This window comes from Notolepis coatsorum (assembly GCF_963971535.1).
Source record: "Notolepis coatsorum genome assembly, chromosome: 3".
NCBI lineage: Eukaryota > Metazoa > Chordata > Actinopteri > Aulopiformes > Paralepididae > Notolepis > Notolepis coatsorum.
The window spans coordinates 6,607,567-6,631,366 of NC_140167.1; the positions used below are offsets into that span (position 1 = coordinate 6,607,567).

The 23,800-nt window shown below is 45.3% G+C and overlaps 1 protein-coding gene across 1 annotated transcript; it reads left to right on the plus strand.

Annotated features, from left to right (window-relative positions):
• Nucleotides 1–8,787: 8,787 nt before the first annotated feature.
• LOC311225158 (uncharacterized protein) lies at nucleotides 8,788–14,556 on the plus strand (the record flags this gene model as incomplete). Its single annotated transcript, XM_084310364.1, has 2 exons — nucleotides 8,788–9,042; nucleotides 13,136–14,556. The coding sequence occupies exons 1-2, from the start codon at nucleotides 8,838–8,840 to the stop codon at nucleotides 14,554–14,556; spliced, it is 1,626 nt and encodes a 541-aa protein (XP_084166490.1). The 5' UTR covers nucleotides 8,788–8,837.
• Nucleotides 14,557–23,800: the final 9,244 nt, after the last annotated feature.

Below are 23,800 nucleotides of genomic sequence, written 5' to 3' on the forward strand. Positions count from 1 at the left end.
AGAGCACTCCGTCATCAAAAGAGCCGCCCGCGGAGAGCGAGACATGAGCTCCTTCTTAACTAAGAAGCCCTGTGTGTCTCCGTGTATCACCCCACCCCCGGGATTAGAGAAATCTTCAATTAGTCCTCGGGCGACGTGCCGGTAGGTGGGCGGCGAGCGGACCCCTTTGAATACAGAGATCTAGGACCTGAAGAGGAAGAAAAAAATACACTTTTAATTAGAGCAAAGATATTAGACATAAAGAAAAGATGATGCAGAGGAGAGGATAAACGGGCCTCGTTCATGTTGTAGTGCTGTCAGGTTTAAACTGCTTCATATCGATCAATATGGTTTTGCTATTCTTTGCATTGTTTTACCCTTATGTTCTGGTCTGTTATGGTCTCTTATGGTCTGTTATGGTCTCTTATGGTCTGTTATGGTCTCTTATGGTCTGTTATGGTCTGGTCTCTCATGGTCTGGTCTCTTATGGTTGCTGCACTTTCACAACTCGACTCACAACAACACTTATGTAATGTGCAGAGGAGGAGGAGAGGAAACCAACTCTGTATAAAACCAGATCAAGTTCATCTCTAACTACTGGATATACTTTCATCTCAGGTAGATAAACGAGGGACTTACTTACTAACTAACTACTGGATATACTTTCATCTCCTCTAGATAAATGTGAGGGGCTTACTTACTAACTACTGGATATACTTTCATCTCCTCTAGATAAATGAGGGGCTTACTTACTAACTACTGGATATACTTTCATCTCCTCTAGATAAATGTGAGGGGCTTACTTACTAACTAACTACTGGACATACTTTCATCTCCTCTAGATAAATGTGAGGGGCTTACTTACTTACTAACTACTGGATATACTTTCATCTCCTCTAGATAAATGAGGGGCTTACTTACTTACTAACTACTGGATATACTTTCATCTCCTCTAGATAAATGTGAGGGGCTTACTTACTTACTAACTACTGGATATACTTTCATCTCCTCTAGATAAATGTGAGGGGCTTACTTACTTACTAACTACTGGATATACTTTCATCTCCTCTAGATAAATGTGAGGGGCTTACTTACTTACTAACTACTGGATATACTTTCATCTCCTCTAGATAAATGTGAGGGGCTTACTTACTTACTAACTACTGGATATACTTTCATCTCCTCTAGATAAATGTGAGGGGCTTACTTACTTACTAACTACTGGATATACTTTCATCTCCTCTAGATAAATGTGAGGGGCTTACTTACTTACTAACTACTGGATATACTTTCATCTCCTCTAGATAAATGTGAGGGGCTTACTTACTTACTAACTACTGGATATACTTTCATCTCCTCTAGATAAATGTGAGGGGCTTACTTACTTACTAACTACTGGATATACTTTCATCTCCTCTAGATAAATGTGAGGGGCTTACTTACTTACTAACTACTGGATATACTTTCATCTCCTCTAGATAAATGTGAGGGGCTTACTTACTTACTAACTACTGGATATACTTTCATCTCCTCTAGATAAATGTGAGGGGCTTACTTACTTACTAACTACTGGATATACTTTCATCCTACTTACTTACTTACGCTGCCCACGTCTTTCTAAATCCGTCTCCATGGCTGTTATTACCCCCCCCCCCCCCCCTAATTCCTCTGACAGGGTGAGAGGTTGCGCCGCCCACCCATAGCCCCCCCCCCCATCCCCCCGTCCCCCCCGTCACCTGGGTAGTTCCGTCAGCAGCCGACTGAGTCTGAGAAGAAAAGGCACGAGGAACTTTAGAAGGGTTTGTGATCCTGCCACGTGACAATGGAAGTGCAGCGTCTGGAAGAGAAGTGATGAACAAACAGATAGTTGAACCAACAATCATTGCAGGCGAGTGCTCTCACCACTATCTAACTTATGGTGAATTGAAAATGGGCGACCCTGATGTAAACAAGTCGAAAGTCTTTCTCTGGTCTGCATCCCCTTAACAATTGTGTGTATTGAGCCGTACTGTACTGTACCCATTCTGCAATCTGTTAATACGATTTTCAATCAATCAATCTATACTAGTTAGAGTTAAAGGTGCTGTAGATAACATTCAGCCACTAGATGTCACCCTAGAGCACCAGTATGTCATTTATTTAGGCGTGGAATAAAAGTATTGCTCTTTCCCCAAAAATAATATTGTTTAAGCTCACCGGACTTGGTAAAATTACTTTTCCGCAACACTATTCAGAGGTATATGTATCTGTATGTACTATTGTGTGTATCGATGCCTATGTCAGCTCTTCCTGTTTTTAGTTGTGATTCTACTACCTGCCCTGATCTGTGCAGCACTTTGGTCAATGTGGGTTGTTTTTAAATGTGCTTCATAAATAAATTCGACTCGACTTGAGATTTCAGTAAGTAAATGGTAAGTGGCTGCATTTATATAACAGGTTTTATCCAAAGCGCTTTGCAATTTGTTCCTCACATTTTACCCGTTCACTCACACATTCACAGAGAGAGACTGAGAGGGTGAGAGGCTGAGAGAGAGAGAGACTAAGAGGCTGAGAGGGTGAGAGAGAGAGGCTGAGAGGCTGAGAGAGAGAGGCTGAGAGGCTGAGAGAGAGAGAGGCTGAGAGGCTGAGAGAGAGAGACTAAGAGGCTGAGAGGGTGAGAGAGAGAGGCTGAGAGGCTGAGAGAGAGAGGCTGAGAGGCTGAGAGAGAGAGAGGCTGAGAGGCTGAGAGAGAGAGAGACTGAGAGGCTGAGAGAGAGAGAGACTGAGAGGCTGAGAGAGAGAGAGACAGCGAGGCTGAGAGGGTGAGAGAGAGAGAGGCTGAGAGGCTGAGAGAGATAGGCTGAGAGAGAGAGAGGCTGAGAGAGAGAGAGGCTGAGAGAGAGAGAGAGGCTGAGAGAGAGAGAGGCTGAGAGAGAGAGAGAGACTAAGAGGCTGAGAGGGTGAGAGAGAGAGAGGCTGAGAGGCTGAGAGAGAGGCTGAGAGAGAGAGAGGCTGAGAGAGAGAGAGGCTGAGAGAGAGAGAGAGGCTGAGAGAGAGAGAGGCTGAGAGAGAGAGAGAGAGACTAAGAGGCTGAGAGGGTGAGAGAGAGAGAGGCTTAGAGGCTGAGAGAGGGAGGCTGAGAGGCTGAGAGGCTGAGAGAGAGAGAGACTGAGAGGCTGAGAGAGAGAGAGAGAGAGAGAGACAGAGAGGCTGAGAGAGAGAGAGACTGAGAGGGTGAGAGGCTGAGAGGGTGAGAGAGAGAGGCTGAGAGAGAGAGAGAGACAGAGAGGCTGAGAGAGAGAGAGACTGAGAGGGTGAGAGGCTGAGAGAGTGAGAGAGAGAGAGACAGCGAGGCTGAGAGAGAGAGGCTGAGAGAGAGAGAGACTAAGAGGCTGAGAGGGTGAGAGAGAGAGGCTGAGAGAGAGAGGCTGGGAGAGAGAGAGAGAGGCTGAGAGGGTGAGAGAGAGAGACTGAGAGAGACAGAGACAGAGAGGCTGAGAGAGAGAGAGGCTGAGAGAGAGAGAGACTGGGAGAGAGAGAGAGAGAGAGGCTGAGAGAGAGAGAGAGGCTGAGAGAGAGAGAGAGAGAGAGAGAGAGAGAGAGAGACAGAGAGGCTGAGAGAGAGAGGCTAAGAGGCTGAGAGAGAGAGAGAGTGAGAGAGAGAGGCTGAGAGAGAGAGAGTGAGAGAGAGGCTGAGAGAGAGAGAGGCTGAGAGAGAGAGGCTGAGAGAGAGAGAGTGAGAGAGAGGCTGAGAGAGAGAGAGGCTGAGAGAGAGAGGCTGAGAGAGAGAGAGGCTGAGAGAGAGAGAGGCAGAGAGGCTGAGAGAGAGAGGCTGAGAGAGAGAGAGGCTGAGAGAGAGAGAGGCTGAGAGAGAGAGAGAGAGGCTGAGAGAGAGAGGCTGAGAGAGAGAGAGACAGAGTAACCACACGTTCTGAACAGGCGAAGACACTGTTCAGCGCAGCAGGAGCCACTTAGAGAGACGAAAAGAGAAACGCTGGCAGAACAACGGTTGGTCTCAGTATCAGAAGTAGACCTTTCTGCAACTCAGGTTCAATTATATCAATAGAGCAGTTAGGGGGTTAAGCATCTTACTCAAGGACACTTCAACACGCTGCCCGGGAGGAGTGGGAATCGAACCGGGAACCTCCAGATTACCAGACGACTGCTCTCTACCTCCCGAGCCACTGTCGCCCCCCGGATTAATACACTTTTTCTTTGTAAATATATGTTTTTATTGATTTTCTTTTTTTCTCTCTAATAAAACCAACAGGTACAAAATCAGATCCGAATATCAAAAGGAGAGCTTGCTTTCAATGATCTTTCTGAGATGTAATAAAGATTGAGTGAATATCGTTGATCTTGTGTACCTATCACATCCCACCGACGGGCAGCGCCGGGCAGATTTTAACAACAGGGCTTTTGCATAATTGCATTATGCACCAGGGCTGTCGAAACGTATTTAAATATTCTAATTTGAAAACGAGCATGAAATTAATGACACACTGCAAACTATTTGCCAGCAGGAAACCAATTATTTCTACTGGGTCTTGTTGCTTTAATCAGAGCACTGTATCCATTATCTTTATACAATTACCTAATGCAAAGCTGCTGTAGAATAAGGACAGCTGCTGGGTACAAAGTGTCCCAAATCGCTTAAAATATGTAAATAAAGTACAGGAAAAAAGATGCATATGGTACATTATGTTATAGCCATAAGTAATATATTGACATATTTATGAAAAAGTACAAAATAAATTTAACTTTTAAAGTTTTCAGGAAATGTTTGAATTCCTCTGCTGGGAAACAAACCTGGGACACTCATATGGGAGGCAAGAGGCTTTCCCTAACCTTAACCCTAACAACCTGGCAGAACACCTGGAGAGAGAGAGAGAGAGAGAGAGAGAGAGAGAGAGAGAGAGAGAGAGAGAGAGAGAGAGAGAGAGAGAGAGAGAGAGAGAGAGAGAGAGAGAGAGAGAGAGAGAGAGAGAGAGAGAGAGAGAGAGAGAGAGAGAGAGAGAGAGAGAGATGTCAAGTCAAGTCAAGAGTTGTATGTGTCACGGCATACAAGCATACAGTGAAATGCGGGGGGTCATGCCTGCAGCGATTGTGCAATAATACAAGTAATAAGAATAGGAATGAGAATAAGACATTTGTGCAATAATAAGAGAGAGAGAGAGAGGATACACCTGGATAGAGATTCTCCTTTACACGAATGGAGTCAATCCAGTTATGACCCGCTATAGAGGAAAGGGCTTTAGTGTGATTAAAATAAACAGCGGCTGGAGGAATAAATCACAAGATGCCGGCTAAGTCAATTGCAGCACGTAGACGTCCACTCTGGAGACAGGCCAGCTGGCTACTTTAATGATCCAAAACACGGGGAGGGACCGATATGGGGTTTTATTATCTTTATTTTGCGGAAGTTCATCGATTGTATGCCGTTGTTTATCAAAATCAGAGCAACCTCCTCCAATGTACAGTTTCTACGTCAAATGTATATACTCTTTTTTCTGGACTCTTTTTGTATCACAAACAGTACTGTATTTGCAAATCTGGTATGTCATAAATGTATAGATGTAGCAGTACTGTCTATCTGTATGTCGTGTGAGAGAGAGAGAGAGAGAGAGAGAGAGAGAGAGAGAGAGAGAGAGAGAGAGAGAGAGAGAGAGAGAGAGAGAGAGAGAGAGAGAGAGAGAGAGTGTGTGTCATATTATGATGAATTGAAAATGGGGGACCCTGATGTAAACAAGACGAAAGTCTTTCTCTGGTCTGCATCCTCTTAACAATTGTGTGTATTGAGCTGTACTGTACTGTACCCATTCTGCAATCTGTTAATACAGTTTTCAATCAATCAATCAATCAATCACAAATTACTTTAACTTAAAGGTGCTCTAAATAACATTCAGCCACTAGATGTCACACTAGAGCACCAGCATGTGATTTATCCAATCAGGTGCATCGTTCCACATGGGGGAAATGGGGAGTAGGGAGGGGATGCCTGTACGTTAATGCCAAGCAAGCAGTGCAAAAATGCTTCCGCATTCGTCACCGCACGCTAGTGCGGTAAAGCGCCCTTCTTTTCAGACAAATGCTACCGTGCGTGCACCGGCGGCGGCGTGCTCGCTCAGGTGCGTGCGTGCGCCGGCGTGCTCGCGCGAGGTGCCCGCGCATGCGACACGAGCGGAGCTCAATATATATAAGTCACCGCCCCTTATTCAGTATCCAACAAATAGCTCAATTGGCAAGGACACATGGCTGTGGATCCTATGGCTTGTTTGCTGGCGAGTTCGAATCCCATCGAAAATATTTTTTAACGTGATTTTTTTTTAACGTGTATTCTTTCGCCGATTAAGGTTAGGCATTGTTTCGGAGTTGGTTAAGGTTAGAACGGTTAAGTTTAGGCGCTGTTAAGGAGCTGGTTAAGGTTAGAGTTTGTCAAAGAGAATGGCAATATAATTTCTATGGTTAAGGTTAGGCATGGTTAAGGTTAAGGTTAAGGTTAGGCATTGTTTCGGAGTTGGTTAAGGTTAGAACGGTTAAGTTTAGGCGTTGTTAAGGAGCTGGTTAAGGTTAGAGTTTGTCAAAGAGAATGGCAATAGACAGCCTATTTCCGCGAAAATGAAAGGCGCATTACTGCATGCCACTACGGTACATTTTTGCACTGCTTGCTTGGCATAAAGCTACACGCGGAGGGGATACATGCCTGCAACATGTAAACAACAATTCATTTCGGACCCGCCAACATTGCTTTTATTATAAATTCATTACTCAATCATTTCTTTGGGGGTAAAGCAATACTTTTATTCTGCACCTTTCTAAAACTCTGTGGATGTTTTATTTTTAAATGATTACTCTACAGTACATACAAATGTTACCTATAGCGCCTTTAAATAAACACAGCTTTAAGAAATTCAGTTGGGGGGAGAAATTAGTTCTCAACCTTTTCAACAATAAATAATTACTGCTGTTGAATGTGTTGTTCTGGTTGGGAGGAGCTCAGCAGCGGAGAGCTTGATTGATTGATTGATTTTATTGTGGATTAGAGACATCATCCAAGGGATAAAAACATGATAAAATGCAAGCACTTATTTCCATCATGGTCCCTGGTATTAAAAAACAGGACATACATCAACATAAAACAACATCATAAAACATTAAGATACAATATGCATATACAGTTGAAGATAAAAGAATAATAAATGTACATGTGCATGTAAAGCTACATGTACGAGAAGGTTCCTCATCATCCGAGTCCTGCTCCGACCTCAGCCTACACCTCATGGAGCTACAGTCTTCTTCACAGTCGTCTTCATCTCTATACTTACTTTAAAAGCTTGGTAATGACTGACACCTTGTGTACACCAGTGGTACTGCATGTAGACCCCTAACCTCTGAAAGAGAACTGGGCTCTTTGTAGTCACACTATTAAAGCTCTTTGTAGTTTGATTGATTGATTGAAAACTTTATTAACAGATTGCAGAATGGGTACAATACAGTACATACAGCTCAATACACACAATTGTTAAGGGGATGCAGACCAGAGAAAGACTTTCATCTTGTTTACATCAGGGTCCCCCATTTTCAATTCATCGTAACATTTATGACATACATGACATACAGATAAACAGTACTGTTACATCCAGACATTTATGACATACCAGATTTACAAATATACCGTACTGTTTAAGTGACAGATATTCTAAAGGTCAGCCTGACGCTCTTTGTAGTCACACTATAGAGCTGTAGTCACACTATAGAGCCTGACAACCAGGATAATAATAATAATAAACTTTATTTGTATAGCACCTTTCATACAGAAACTGCAGCTTAAAGTGCTTCACAACAGAAAAAAAAACAGGCATAAAATTAGCACATAAAGTGCAGACATATAAAATCACAGTTTTTCACATTAGGATCTAACATCCCAACAGGCCACCTTGTTTATGGTTTGATTCAGTTTTAAATAGATAGACAATAATAAAAAGAGTAAGATAAAATAGACAGAGTAAAATAGTGCAATAGTGCAGTGCAATAAAATAGTAGAATAGAATAGATTAAAAAAATAAAAAAATAGAATAAAATTATAAATAGTTCTGGATTACTGTTTAACAGTTTAAAGTCGTCTTTACCTTCTCTGTTTGGTGTCCACAGTTTAAAACATGACAAGTTCAAGTTTCTTTATTAGTTGTCATACAGAAGTACAGAATACTTTTATACAAAATGCTTCTTTCTGTTTCGCTCCAGAGACTGTGCTAGTGTGCTAGGCAAAGATAGATAATAAAATAAGTATAGCAAGTATAAAATAGAAGTCAAGTCGTAGACAAAAATGTTCAGTATATACGTATATACATACAATGCTCTATGTAGAGTAGAAGTAACTGAGTTACCATACAATATACTATACAGTGCAGAGCAGAAGTGGGAGGGCAAACCTCCCTCTCAGGGTGCAGTTCCCTCTCTCAGGGTGCAGTTCTAGGCCTGGGTCCTACACAGTTTTAAATAAAACGACGTTAAAATGACGTTAAACGAGGAAATATTGTGCACTTCACACGTTTCTATAATTGTTTTGTCGAAACCGGAAATCCTGTAGCCGGTACTTCCTGTACTTCCGTTTACACACTTTAGGAGGCATAGCTTTACCAGCCTAGGAGTTCCCCCAGTATTGTGATCATTCTTCTCCGTGCTTTTACTTTGAAAGCAAGCCTCTCCACAGGAAGTCATACTTGAGCTAACTTGTCACTGATGCTTTTACTTTGAAAGCAAGCCTCTCCACAGGAAGTCATACATTAGCTAACTCGTCACCGATGCGAGTCCGACCCGAGGGGGAAAACAAACACTCCTTAGCTGTTAGCTCTGTTCGAGACAGAAGAAACATCATCATGCCTAAGAGCTGCTTTGTGCCGGGCTGCAAGGCCAACAAGAAGAAGAACCCGGAGCTCAACTTCTACATCATCCCCAACAGAAAGACGGAGCCCTTCAGGAGAGCGAAGTGGATCCGCGCCATCAGACGCGAGGCGTCCAGAGGGAAGCTGTGGGACCCGGACACCCCGCACGTCTACGTCTGTGCCCGACACTTCGGCACCGGTGAGTTACCTTTAACCCTAACACTAACCCAGCCGGACAGTCACCTAACTTGTGTTGTTGTTGTGGAAAAGCTTTACACAGTATGTTTGCAGTGACGTGCCTGCCTTAGCTAACTAACCTTGCTGGCTAACTACCTTGCTAGCTATTCATAGACCACCGCAACACTTCCGGTATTTTGAGCTCATGGGAGAGCGGGAGGAGGGCTCTAACGTCAAGGCTCCAATCAACATTCATTATTTTTAACACGAGCTCCATGTAATGCGGAAGTGCACTGGTCTATCTGGGCCATGTGACGTCACGGTGATTTAAGCGCGGCGGCCATTTTTGTGTCCGAAACGGGTCCTGCTGCGCCTGCGCGCCGCCACAACTACCAGAGAGAAGAGAAGTCGCGCGAAACACAAAACTATAAAGTTCATAACAACAATATCAATAATGCCCGGGATATGTTGTGGAACCCCGAACTGCGATTGTATTCTATCCCAAAGGAGTTAGATCGGCGGAATAAATGGTTGGCTTCGATCAGAAGAACTAGGGACCAACACTGGCAGCCGACATCTAACTCTAGATTGTGCAGTGAACACTTTGTCTCCGGTGAGTTTATTACGTTTGCCCTATCTAACTTACCTAACGTTGATTATTATTTTAATCTTTTAGCTCAGGGAAACACTTGAAACACTTACAACACAACTGCAGTTGCTATATAATTAACGTTAGCAGTGTCATCCAAAACGATGAGCTTGTTATTTGCATACATTATGCTAATTTTAAATTGTGAATTGCTGCTTTTTTTATATAGCGCATTTATCCAAAGCGCTTTACAATTTGTTACTTACATATTACCCATTCACACACCGACGGCGGAGGCGACCACGCAAGGTGCCAACCTGCTCATCGGGAGCAGTTAGGGGTTAAGTGTCTTGCTCAAGGACACATCGACACGCTGCCCAGGAGGAGCGGGAATCGAACCGGGAACCTCCGGATTGCCAGACGACTGCTCTACCTCCTGAGCCACTGTCGCCCCAATTTTAGCTAGATTCAGACTATGTAGTGGTTGGATTTATTACACGAATTACATACCTAGCTACTTGTTAAAGGAAACTGTTATTAAACCCAATAGTTGTAAACCTACTCTTACTTACCTCTGCACGTAATTAAATATACAGTACAATATACTTACCTGCAGTATATATGTGAATAAGAGCGAAAAATGTCTGAGAGAAAAAGATGAAAGGGAAATTACCGCTTTTGGTCAATACCACTAAGGTACCCCATGTACATGTCAAAATACTTCCCAAAGGTCAGTGAATACCACAACCACACACCAGAGGGAGCTCCACAAATCATGTTCAACCCAGATTCGGCTCAAACAAGGGACTAAACCACGTTTCGCAATTACGGTATGCCACATCAATGTGGAACGCCTTACCCACAGCTGTAAAGGAATGTGAATCACTACCCACCTTCAAAACCACTCTCAAAGAGCACCTACGGGAGGCTGCAATTCGAAACTGGCCCCAAACAAATAAACTACTGTATATTTGTATATCTTGTATGTCATAAATGTCTGCATATGCTCAACCAGCACTAGACTTTCCTTTCTTTAAAGGGGAACTATCTTATAAATGGCCTTTTTCAGTGTTTAGCATTGTTTCCTAGCTATGTGGACTTATATTAATATGATCTATGTCTCTAATTCTCATATTGGCGCATTCTTCCAATTCTCCTCTCTCAATATTCACCCTCACTGAACTGAGTCATCTGAACATGTGCTGATCTGTGATGTCAGAGAGACACAGCTGCATGATAATGTGGCCCCATGTGGCATCAGGCCACACAGTGGTTGGAGCCCAGCCTCAAAACGGCTCGAGATCTTGAGGTAGAAAAATGCTGTTTTTGAGGACTTGATTAGAAATACAAAACAATGAATTAAAAAAAATTATAATTACAGAGGTGTTCCATAAACTCACAGGAATTGTGTAAAAGTACCCAAATAGTGAAAGAAATAGTAAAATAGTTCCCCTTTAAAAGAAACACAAAAAAAACCATGTCAACAATGTTTAAATTCCCTGCTCGTCAGTTCTTAATGGAAATATTCGTTTTCCGCTTGAAATTAAAGTGCAGTATTTGAAATACAATGAAAGGAATATGGCTGCATTTCTTATCAAAAGGAAAAGTGTCACTGTGTTATTTAAAATAAACAAACTAATTAGAAGGCCATCAATATAGAATGCAGCATAAATCAAACTAACACACACACACCTACTGTTTCAAAACAACACTACTCTGTTCATTCAATTTTTTAAATGCGTACATTGTCTGTCTACATTTATTTAGACTAACATTATTTAAATGTCGAGTGCAACACAGTAATTGTGAAACGGTGGTGGATTAACGCAATTCACACACGGAACTGTCTATCTATGGCTATGGGTTGGGTCCGCAGGAAAAATTTAGCGTGTGATACCTTCGTTCTCGACTCTACCTACAGTGGAAGTTGAGGAGTCGAATCCAGTTGATACCATGCAGTGGGAAAGCGGCAATAGTCCCGGTTGGAGTTAGTAAACACAATATTAGCCTTCTTGGATGTTGAATAAACGTCATTGTCTTTCGACACCCCGCCTCATGCAGCACATCACCCCCATCCTCATCCGCTCCCAGTCAAGTTCCGCATATCCTTCAAACTCCTGCTCCTCACCTACAAGTCCCTCCATGCCCTCGCACCCCCCGATACCCGTCTGATCTCCTCCACCAGCTCACTCCATCCCCGAACCTACGATCCTCTGATCTGGGTCTCCTCTCCTATCCCTCGCACCAGGTTGCCGACTTTCGGTGACGGAGCCTTCAGCGCAGGGTTCGAAATTAAGGGGGGCTTGGGGCAAAATGCCCTTGAAAATTGACCAAATGCCCTCGAAAATCAAGAAAACCCCCAGACACTTTGCACAGATGTTTAGCCCTTAGTATGCACTAGGGATGGGCATTTTAAAGAAAAATCCAGATAGATTGATCGCATGCTATACTCGAGTGATCGTGTATTACTCGAAAAGGGGAACAAATTATTTAAAAAATAAATAAAAAAAATTATATTTAATTTTTATTTGATTTTTTTTTTTTTTTTTTTTACTTATTTTTGTTCATTCACATATATGTTTAAGGAAACCAACAAACTGTTATAATCTTACACATACATGTGAACAAATATGTAAAAAAAAAATATATTTTTTTTTCATAAAAATTATTAATAATTTCGATTTGTTTTCTTGTATTTTTCTCATAGCTACAAGTAACGATTATTCACGCCCATCCCTAGTATGCACACGCACAGTATAATATGCATGTAATAAATAGTTTGTTAATACATTTTTTTTTTTAGATTTTTTATAATTTTTTTTGTATCTACTTTTTCTCCCCATTTTCTATTTTTCTCCCATCCCAATTTTGTATTATCCAATTCTACCCTCCCCTGTCTCGAACGTTGTTAGACCATGCCTCCCACTGGTCTGTCTTTTTTTTCTTTTCTTTTTAGGAGCACATGTGCTCCTTGGGGAAAAGGTTAGCGTAGAGCCCTATATATGGAGACATTAACATTACGTTATCAAACATAGGGACGAAGACTGGAAAAAAAAGTGTTGACAAAAAGTGTTTTATAATCTTGTTAATTTTCATCATAAAAATTCGGTGCCCCCGAAATACAAAAAAAGCCCCCGAAAATCAATTAAGGGGGGCAAAAAAAGCCCTTGGAATTTTTTTTTAATTTCTAACCCTGCTTCAGCGTGGCGTCCCCTACCCTCTGGAACTCTCTCCCCCCTGAAATCTGCAACGCCCCCAACCCTGGACACCTTCAAAACAGCTCTCAAGACGTACCTTACCTTTTTGCCAAGGCTTTCCCCACTAGTTAGTTTAGATTAGATTTAGGTTTCATTATCCCTTACCTGCCCTCATCCCTCCCCTTTCCCCTATTGCCCCTTTTCCCTAGCCCTCTTGACTTGTGAAGCGACCTTGGGTTTCTTGAAAGGCACTATATATATTTGATTTATTATTATTAAAGCTATATTTCTCTCTCTCTGTCTCTGTCTCTCTCTCTCTCTCTCTGTAGGTAAGAGCAACAACCCTCTGAGTCCTGACTTCGTACCCAGTATATTTCCTCACACGTCGCAGAGAGACGTACAAAAAGCCAAATATCGCTCCGAGAAGTTCAGGAGGACGACGGAGCTCAAGTGGAAGAGGTACAACGCCAACAGGTCGACGCAAGTCGCCGGCGAGAACACTCGTAGAAACGCCGCTTTACTCGCGCACGAACACAACTACTCCACCCCTAAATCGCAAAGCGCTCTCGGACCACCACCACGCACACCGGCGCCGAACACGGACGCAGCACCCCAGATACAGTTCGAGCTGAGCGAGCTCCCGGCGGGACACGCGGCTCACCAGGCGGGCGCTCCCACGCTCACGTTCATCCTCACCGTCCCGGCTCAGGCGGCACCCGGCGCCCCGGCGGCGGTCGGAGACCACCCCTGCACCAACCAGGCGTGCGAGGCGGCGCTGAAGAGGACGAACGACGAGTGCCTGGCGCTGCGCGCCGAGCTGTACGGCCTCCGAGACCAGGTGCAGAAGATGACCTTCACCAAGGAGGCGTTCGAGGGCAACGACGACAAAGTGAAGCAGCTGACCGGCCTGGCGTCCTACGCCAGCCTGATGTTCATCTTCGACGTCGTCTCGAGGTCCACGCAGGGCAACGTCAAGGAGTTCAAGTTGTCTCGCTTCCAGGAGTTCGTCATGGCCTTGATGTTCCTGACGCTCGACGTGCCTTTCCAGTTCTTCTGCCACGTGTTCCGCATCTCCAAGACCACCACGTTCCGCGTGGTCAACGACACGCTGGGCGTCATGCAGGACGCCCTGTCGGGGTTCATCCAGTGGCCCGTCGGCGTCGGCGAGCCGTGCGGCGCCCCGTTAGACGACGACCCCGCCGGGGGCCACCTGATCGTCGCCATCGACTGCTTCGAGATCCCGGTGAGGCCGAGGAGGAAAAGCCTCGTCAACCACCACCAGCGGCCGGCCTACGTGAAATACCTGGTGGGCACGACCCCCGAGGGCACCGTGTCCTTCGTGTCCGCGGGCTGGCCCGGCGACACCAGTGACACGGAGGTGGCGGAGCGGTGCGGCATCCTGGAGAAGCTGTGCCCCGGAGACACGGTGGTCGCCGACTGCAGGTTCGACATCGGGGACTCGGTGAGCATGAGCGGCGCGCTGCTGCAGACGCCCGTGCCGGCCAAGGGCGCCAAGGCTGCGGCGGTGGCGGCGGCCGACACCGTCGTCACGCTCCTGCGCGAGCGGCACGCCGCGCTGCAGGGAACCATACACTACTGTCACTCGCGCGCGGCGAGCCCCGAGGAGACCACGCGCCTCGACAAGATGGTCCGGATCGGCTGCGCTCTTCACAACCTCGGCCTGTCTGAGGCCAGCAGAGGCGCCACCCAGGGGCTGGTGCAGGGAGGGCGGGAGGGAGGGGACGGCTGAACCAGAGGCACCCAGGGGCTGAGGCAGGGAGGGAGGGAAGGAGGGGACGGCTGAACCAGAGGCACCCAGGGGCTGAGGCAGGGAGGGTGGGAAGGAGGGGACGGCTGAACCAGAGGCACCCAGGGGCTGAGGCAGGGAGGGCGGGAAGGAGGGGACGGCTGAGCCAGAGGCACCCAGGGGCTGAGGCAGGGAGGGAGGGAGGGGACGGCTGAACCAGAGGCACCCAGGGGCTGAGGCAGGGAGGGAGGGGACGGCTGAACCAGAGGCACCCAGGGGCTGAGGCAGGGAGGGAGGGGACGGCTGAACCAGAGGCACCCAGGGGCTGAGGCAGGGAGGGAGGGGACGGCTGAACCAGAGGCACCCAGGGGCTGAGGCAGGGAGGGCGGGAAGGAGGGGACGGCTGAACCAGAGGCACCCAGGGGCTGAGGCAGGGAGGGAGGGAGGGAGGGGACGGCTGAACCAGAGGCACCCAGGGGCTGAGGCAGGGAGGGAGGGAGGGAGGGGACGGCTGAACCAGAGGCACCCAGGGGCTGAGGCAGGGAGGGAGGGAGGGAGGGGACGGCTGAACCAGAGGCACCCAGGGGCTGAGGCAGGGAGGGAGGGAGGGAGGGGACGGCTGAACCAGAGGCACCCAGGGGCTGAGGCAGGGAGGGAGGGAGGGAGGGGACGGCTGAACCAGAGGCACCCAGGGGCTGAGGCAGGGAGGGAGGGAGGGAGGGGACGGCTGAACCAGAGGCACCCAGGGGCTGAGGCAGGGAGGGAGGGAGGGAGGGGACGGCTGAACCAGAGGCACCCAGGGGCTGAGGCAGGGAGGGAGGGAGGGAGGGGACGGCTGAACCAGAGGCACCCAGGGGCTGAGGCAGGGAGGGAGGGAGGGAGGGGACGGCTGAACCAGAGGCACCCAGGGGCTGAGGCAGGGAGGGAGGGAGGGAGGGGACGGCTGAACCAGAGGCACCCAGGCACCAGCTAATGGGGATCCGTAATAAAATCAATCATGCAGGGAGGGAGGGAGGGAGGGAGGGGGGGGAACCCAGACCAGAGACACCCAGGGGGTCCCATAGTGTGACGAGATGTATACATGGTGGTTTGAAAGGAGACGTTTCACACGTCAAAAAGGAAATGTAAGCCTGTCCGGTGCTCTGAGTAGGACAATGTTTTTCTTTATTTATTTTTTTTATCCACTTTTTCTCCTCATTTTTCTCCCATCCCAATTTCGCCTCGCCAATTCTCCCTTCAATTCTCCCCTCCCCCGTCTCGAACGTTGCTAGACCATGCCTCCCACTGGTCGGCTGCAGTGTGGACGAAGCCTTGCATCACGTGTCCCCTCCGGTACACGAGGAGGCAGCCTGTCGCATCTTTTCACCTGCACAGCGCGATCTCTCACGCTGCCCCCGATACTTCCTGATTCTGCTGCACAGGCGCACCAACCGACCTGTAGGAGTCGCTGTCCACAACGTCCGATCCCCACCCACTAGCTTTCCCACCCTTAACACTGCCAATTGTGTTAGTATGAACGACCAGCCAAGCTGGTAGCAACGCCGAGGAGCTGGGCTCGAACCCAGCGTCTCCTGCGTTAGTGGCGAGCGCCTTGCCCACTGCGCCACTTAGCCGCCCTGAGTGGGACAATGTCGAATCGGACAGAGACTTCAGAGATCTAGTCCAAAGTAGATTAAAGGCAATAAACTTTATTTATGACCAATGTTTCAATGCAGGGTGCATCTTCATCACAGTCGTCATGATTGTCTAAATAAAAATAAATTGTACCTTTTTTTTTAATCCTGTGTCTTCTGGTGTGGGAGGAAACCTAACATGTCTTCTGGTGTGGGAGGAAACCTAACATGTCTTCTGGTGTGGGAGGAAACCTAACATGTCTTCTGGTGTGGGAGGAAACCTAACATGTCTTCTGGTGTGGGAGGAAACCTAACATGTCTTCTGGTGTGGGAGGAAACCTAACATGTCTTCTGGTGTGGGAGGAAACCTAACATGTCTTCTGGTGTGGGAGGAAACCTAACATGTCTTCTGGTGTGGGAGGAAACCTAACATGTCTTCTGGTGTGGGAGGAAACCTAACATGTCTTCTGGTGTGGGAGGAAACCTAACATGTCTTCTAGTGTGGGAGGAAACCTAACATGTCTTCTAGTGTGGGAGGAAACCTAACATGTCTTAGTTCTGGTGTAGCAGGAAATAGGGCTGGGCGATAAAACGATAACGATAATTATGACGATATATTTTAATAATCGATAATCTATAATACAAATAATATCGAGATTTTTTAATGTGACCTGCAACAGGGCAGCTTTAAAACCAGAGACAGTGGACAGACTTGTCTTTCTTGCCTGCAACTTAAAGTAATGGCTTTGCTTGTCCAAATGACAATACTGACCAAATATTTTTCTCTTGTCCATTTATTTTGTTTGCTTTCTAATTTAAAATACAGTTTGAAACCGTCTCTGTACACAGTAGTAGGCTATGTGTGCTAGCAGAGCTAGTCTCCAGTCACGAGTCACGGTGCACATGTGCGGTGGTTTGTGCACCAAAAAAACACCAAAAGATAGAAAAGAAACTAGCAGAGCCAGAACTGTCCAACTCCCCTGGAGCCACAGCCACTTTGTTTGGTACTTTCACTTTCAAACCAGCTGCAGCCTGAGAACTGGAGTGTGAGGGGCTGTAACACTGAAGATGGTGGCAACGACAAAGAATTGCTGCAAAATAAACATACATTTGTTGTTTAAATAATAATAATTAAAAAAATTTACTAATAAAAATATAGATAATCATTATCTATCGAACGATATGAACATTTTTATCGTGATAACATTTTTGGCTATCGCCCAGCCCTAGGAGGAAACCTTGATTGATTGATTGACAACTTTAACAGATTTGCAGAATGGGTACAATACAGTACGGCTCAATACACACAATTGTTAAGGGGATGCAGACCAGAGAGCGACTTTCGTCTTGTTTACATCAGGGTCCCCCATTTTCAATTCATGACATACATGATATACAAATATACAGTACTGTTTAAGAGACGGAGATCATAAAAGAAAATATATATACATTCAAGGGGGAAGAAACTGTACATTTGAGGGGGTTGGGTCCCATAGGTGCTCTTTGAGAGCGGTTTTGAAGGTGGGTAGTGATTCACATTATTTTACGGCTGTGGGTAGGGCGTTCCACATTGATGTGGCATAATTGCGAAACGTGTTTAGTCCCTTGTTCTGGGTTGAACATGATTTGTGGAACTCGCTCTGGTGTCGTGATCGTGGAATTCACTGACCTTTGGGAAGTACCACGACATGTACATCTAGTGTATCTTGAAGACCAGGTCCATTGCAAGTTGCTGTACTCTGTCGTCTACTCTAAGCCATCCTAGGTTGTCAATGTTTTTAGTGCCTTTGAGGTGCTTTGGTACCATGAGGTGCAAGCATAGTCGTAGTACCCTTGAATGAGTGCTCCTGTTAGAGTCTTCAGGGTATTCTTGTTTACCAGAGAGGAGATCCGGTACAAGAATCTTGTTCGTTGGTTGACTTTTCTGATTACATTGGTTGCCATTTTGTCACAGGAAATATTTGCCTCTAGGATGGAACCCAGGTATGTCATTTCATCTTTCCTTGTGACAATATTGTGGTTTCAGCTGTCCTGACTGGTGGTTTCAGCTGTCCTGACTGGTGGTTTCAGCTGTCCTGACTGATGGTTTCAGCTGTCCTGACTGTGGTGGTTTCAGCTGTCCTGACTGTGGTGGTTTCAGCTGTCTGTCCTGACTGTGGTGGTTTCAGCTGTCTGTCCTGACTGTGATGGGTTCAGCTGTCAAAAATGTGAATCCCTACCCACCTTCAAAACCGCTCTCAAAGAGCACCTACGGGAGGCTGCAATTCGAAACTGGCCCCTGTAAATGTCCAAACCCCCCTCCCATCCACCCACCCCCTCCCAATGTACAGTTTCCTCCCCCTCGTATGTATATATTTTCTGCTAGGATCTCTGTTTAACAGTATTGTATATTTGCATATCTTGTATGTCATAAATGTAACAGTACTGTATAGGGGTGGGAATCACCAGAGGCCTCACAATACGATACGATAGTATTGCGATACTAAATATATTGCGATATGATGAGTATTGTGATATTAATATTGCAATATATTGCGATTTATTACCTTTTTTCAACTGCAAAGTAAAACTGTCAACATGTTTTATCTCACTTCAACCATTTTTATTGCAGAACATGGTATTTTCTCAAGCAGACAGATGTAAACACTGTAATCTGTTGCATGTACCTGACAAACTGAACTGTTTGTATTAGTCATATTCCAACTTAACTGAATGCACATGTGTGTGTGGACTACTGTACTATTACAGGTATTGAAATGAACAATGCAACTTTCTTATACAAATTTTCTTTTAAATTAATTAATTAAATATCGATACTTGGCGTCGATTTCCCCCCCACCCCTAGTACTGTATATCTATGATGTGTCATAAATGTCATGATATATATCTGTATGTATGTTGTGTATGTCATTATGAATTGAAAATGGGGGACCCTGATGTAAACAAGACGAAAGTCTTTCTCTGGTCTGCATCCCCTTAACAATTGTGTGTATTGAGCCGTACTGTATTGTACCCATTCTGCAATCTGTTAATAAAGTTTTCAATCAATCAATCTCTATGGCAGTGTCAAGCTTTAGCCACAAGGGGGCAGACGACATCCACAAACGTCATACAGAGGCCACTAATCATGTAACCTAGTGGTGCAAACAGCTCAGAGGGAGAATGAATGACATGCTGTGTTAAACTGTCGGACATAAAGAATTACTTTGATTTAACCTCAGCAGTTTGACAGCAAATAAATACACAGCAAATAGTTCAATTATACATCCAGAGAAAGGAGCACATCTGAATTGCTGTTATTAGGCAGTATGTTTCATTGTAAGTTCAAATATGAAAACTATACTGAAAAAATCAAATTTATTTATAAAGACCGAAATCACAAAGTAATGTCCCCAGTGGCTTGGGAGGTAGAGCAGTCATCTGGTAATCCGGAAGTTCCCGGTTCGATTCCCGGGCAGCATGTCAAAGTGTCCTTGAGCAAGACACTTAACCCCTAACTGCTCCCGATGAGCAGGTTGGCACCTCTGCCGTCGGTGTGTGAATGGGTAAAATGTAAGTAACAAAATTGTAAAGCGCTTTGGATAAAAGTGCTATATAAATGTACCATTTATTTACCATCACAATAAATCATGAACAAAAAATCCACCATAAAATCTAAATATGCGACACTCCCCAACGAAGGTAAGGAGAAAAACTCACTTAAAAACCTAGCAATTGGGGAAAAAAGCACCACAGGCGATGTGGAGGAGAGACACCTCAGATGGGGCGTTCAAAGGGGGATCCGCCAACTTGGATGTCGGTGATAATATAGTGCTATGGATGATCGATAACATATGTACATGTAATAGCAACTGGGGTCCATAAAATATGGAAATGGCTGCTTTTTTATATATATAGCACTTTTATCCAAAGCGCTTTACAATTTGTTCCTCACATTTTACACATTCACTCACCGACGGCGGAGGCGACCATGCAAGGTGCCAACCTGCTCATCTGGAACAATTAGGGGTTAAGTGTCTTGCTCAAGGACACATTGCCCGGGAGGAGCGGGAATCGAACCGGGAACCTCCGGATTGCCAGACGACTGCTCTACCTCCCGCCACTGTCGCCCCATGTATAATAGAATAGAGAACAACAGCAAAAGAAAAGGCAAAGGGAAACGAGCGCTAGTATGAAAATAGGATACAGGCTGAATGTCGAGGCTCGGAGCTCAAAAATATCAGTCATATACCTTTTGGATAGGGTACCGTTTACCTCCACCATCTGTTCTCTCCCCTCCAGGGGGAGAGACCATCAAAACCAATTGCTTTTAGCTTGTCAATCAGAATGGAGTGATTGACAGTATCGAAGGCCTTACAGTGAGGTAACGTTTCAAGAAATGGTCTCACTACAGTGAAATGGTTAGTATGGGAACTGACCTCATCATGTAGAACCTCGTAGAACCATGTAATACCTTGTAGAACCTTACCTTGTAGAACCATGTACAATCATGTAAATGGTAAATGGCTGCTTTTTATATATATCGCTTTTATCCAAAGCGCTTTACAATTTGTTCCTCACATTTTACCCATTCACTCACACATTCACACACCGACGGCGGAGGCAACCATGCAAGGTGCCAACCTGCTGATCGGGAGCAATTTGGGGTTAAGTGTCTTGCTCGACAAGGACACATCGACACGCTGCCCGGGAGGAGCTGTACTACCATGTAGAACAATGTAGAACCTTGTAGAACCATATACTACGGTGAGCTGTTAGACCAGCCACCAGCATGAAGGTCTACAGGTGAGATGTTAGACCACCCACCAGCATGAAGGTCTACAGGTGAGATGTTAGCGAGATGCTCCTGGTGATGTCATCATCATCGTCCTATAGGAGGGCTCAGACGGCAGAAGGAGGATAGAGGGGCAGGCACAAAAACACAGCAGCCAATCACACACGGATATAGAGCCTGCAGCCTAGGGATGGGTACCGAATTCGGTACTTTTAAGGTACCGAACCGAAACACGTTGGTACTACCGAGTATCGATTCAAGTGAGATACCGGGGGGGGGAATGTAAAAAAAATGTTTTACCTTTTTTCTTTTCATGTCAACGTTCACACGCACAATATATGCTTACCTAGGATTTGATTTGATTCAACAACAAAGCAGTCGGAGCAATAGCAAGCCGAAAACGGTTGAAATTGTAGTTATTTGAAGTTTGGATTTTTTTTTTCATGACTGAGGTAGGTAGAATAAATTTTTTGAGACTAAAGTACCGAAAAAGGTACCGTTGGGTACCGGTATCGATCCACATTATCGGTTCAAATGTGAAAGGTACCCATCCCTACTGCAGCCTCTCCCCGATTGGTCCAATTACACACGAATCACAGTCCTTGTTAATGTTCTTGGTAAGGCCTTCACACAACCTGGGGCACAATGGCGGTGCACAGCGTGTTAGTCGTGTTAGATCATAATGAAAACACAGGAAATAGCCTGTCCACCTGACGCGCTGCAGTCGAGACATAAATACATACATTCTGGGACATATTCTCACCGCTCTGTCGAATAATTGATCAAGGACATTGCAGGTTCTCCGGGGGGGGGGGCTGTATCGACGTGCTTGTGTCAGCAGACTGCGACCAGAACTCGATTAGCATTGAACTGCAAAGGAATGTGGAGGCAACGTATTGGGGATCCATAATGGTCTCTATTGAAGGTAAAGTATAGGGGAAGCAGAATGGTCTCTATTGAAGGTAAAGTATAGGGGAAGCAGAACGGCCTCTATTGAAGGTAAAGTATAGGGGAAGCAGAACGGCCTCTATTGAAGGTAAAGTATAGGGGAAGCAGACACGTAATTGGTCAATGTAGGTGTTAAAGTGCTATGTTTGTTCTAATTCACCCGGTTTTGTAGAATGATAATTAAAATGGTAATTAATAATTAGGGATGGGTACTGAATTCTGTACTTTTAACTCAATGGAGGCCAAACCCGAGATAAGTCTGGTTAACTCGCCAGCGGTTGGACGCCAGACCCGAGATTTCTCTGGTTTTGGTTGTTTATTCGATATTTTTATTCATTATTCATCCAGGGACCTTGGTGTTACCATAGGGAATGAGTCTGAGATCACCAAAGTGCAATACCGGCCGCATCCAGCTAGACGGCGGTATCGAGCACCCTTTGTAACCTTGTATCTTGGCCTGTGTAACGGCCAAATGTCTCCGGTCTCACTTTTCCTTGTCGGGCGAGTGGAGCGGTTCTCCCGGTTCCATTTTTGGAATACTCCCGATCACAGGTAAGGACTATCCGACGTCAATTTTAGCTTGATCGTGCAATGCTTTTATACCGATCGGGCTGATAAGCGGTTTTAGTGTTCAATACGAATGCCGTTACTGGCAATCAAATAATCAGAAACGACCCCCCCCCCCCCCCCCCCTTTCATGCATTCATGATGAAACATAATACCTATGACATAGATTTGATTTGGGAATAATAGCGTGTATAGGCAAGAAACGGCAACGTTTATAGTGGAATTGACGTATAAGGCTATAACTCAGCATTTCGGGAATTACCCCAGACCGCTCAAAAACCATACTTATATTCACCACGGTATAACACAGGAACGTATGGATGGAAATGTTTTCACATATTGAACGATAGATAGGTGATGTCATACTACCGAGTACCGATTCACATTAGATCAATCGATGCCACGTTTCGATACCTAAGACCCGCCCAGTTAGAAAATAATCTGAATACCAATGACACGCAATTGTCATTTCATTATAGACAGCGCAAGCAACGGGTACAATGTGTCTAACATGCTTAGCATCCTTGCTAACTAAGCTAAGCCAACCCTGGAAACGCTCGACTTCAGTTTCGAGTTCTATTAGTGGAAGTTCAATGACTTCAAGTAGCCACACGTTACACTATAAAAACTAACCGGATAGTTGATGATTTCATTAGCTGAAATATTCTAAAATCATTAAGTCTGCTATAAGCGATTCTCCCTTTCTGTGTGTGTGTGTCCCATATCTGGTCTTTGGAAAGACCAGATGAGGTCAGAGGAGTTTGATAGTATTTACTGAGGATAGACGGATAATATTGATATTTAAACATAAAAATATAATACATAGTAAATGGACAAACAGACTGAAGTTTAGTTTTTATCCCAGGGCCATATGTGCACTAAACTCAGCTAAATTTTAAAACAACAGTCTTCCTTGCACCCCCCCCCCCCCCCCCCCCCCCCCATGCACACACAACATTAAGGGATAGTGCAATTATCTTTTACACCCCCCTGTTTATATTAATGTTATTTATGCCTTACTCCTGTTTTTATATTTAATACTGTGTTTAGGACTGTGTTTTTATATTTTTACCAGCACCTAGGGCTGCATTTAAAATTTCGTTGTAACAACTGTAACAATGACAATAAAGATCTATTCTATTCTATTCTATTCTATTCTATTCTATACATGATCATGCAACATACAAAAAAATTGTTGTGGGTCGGCTGGGTGGCGCAGCGGACTAAGCACTTGCCTACCACCGCAGAGATTCTGGGATCGAATCCAGCTGTCAGCGGTACCTCCGGCTTGGTCGGTCGTCCATACTAACACAATTGGCAGTGTTAGCGGGTGGGAAGCCGGTGG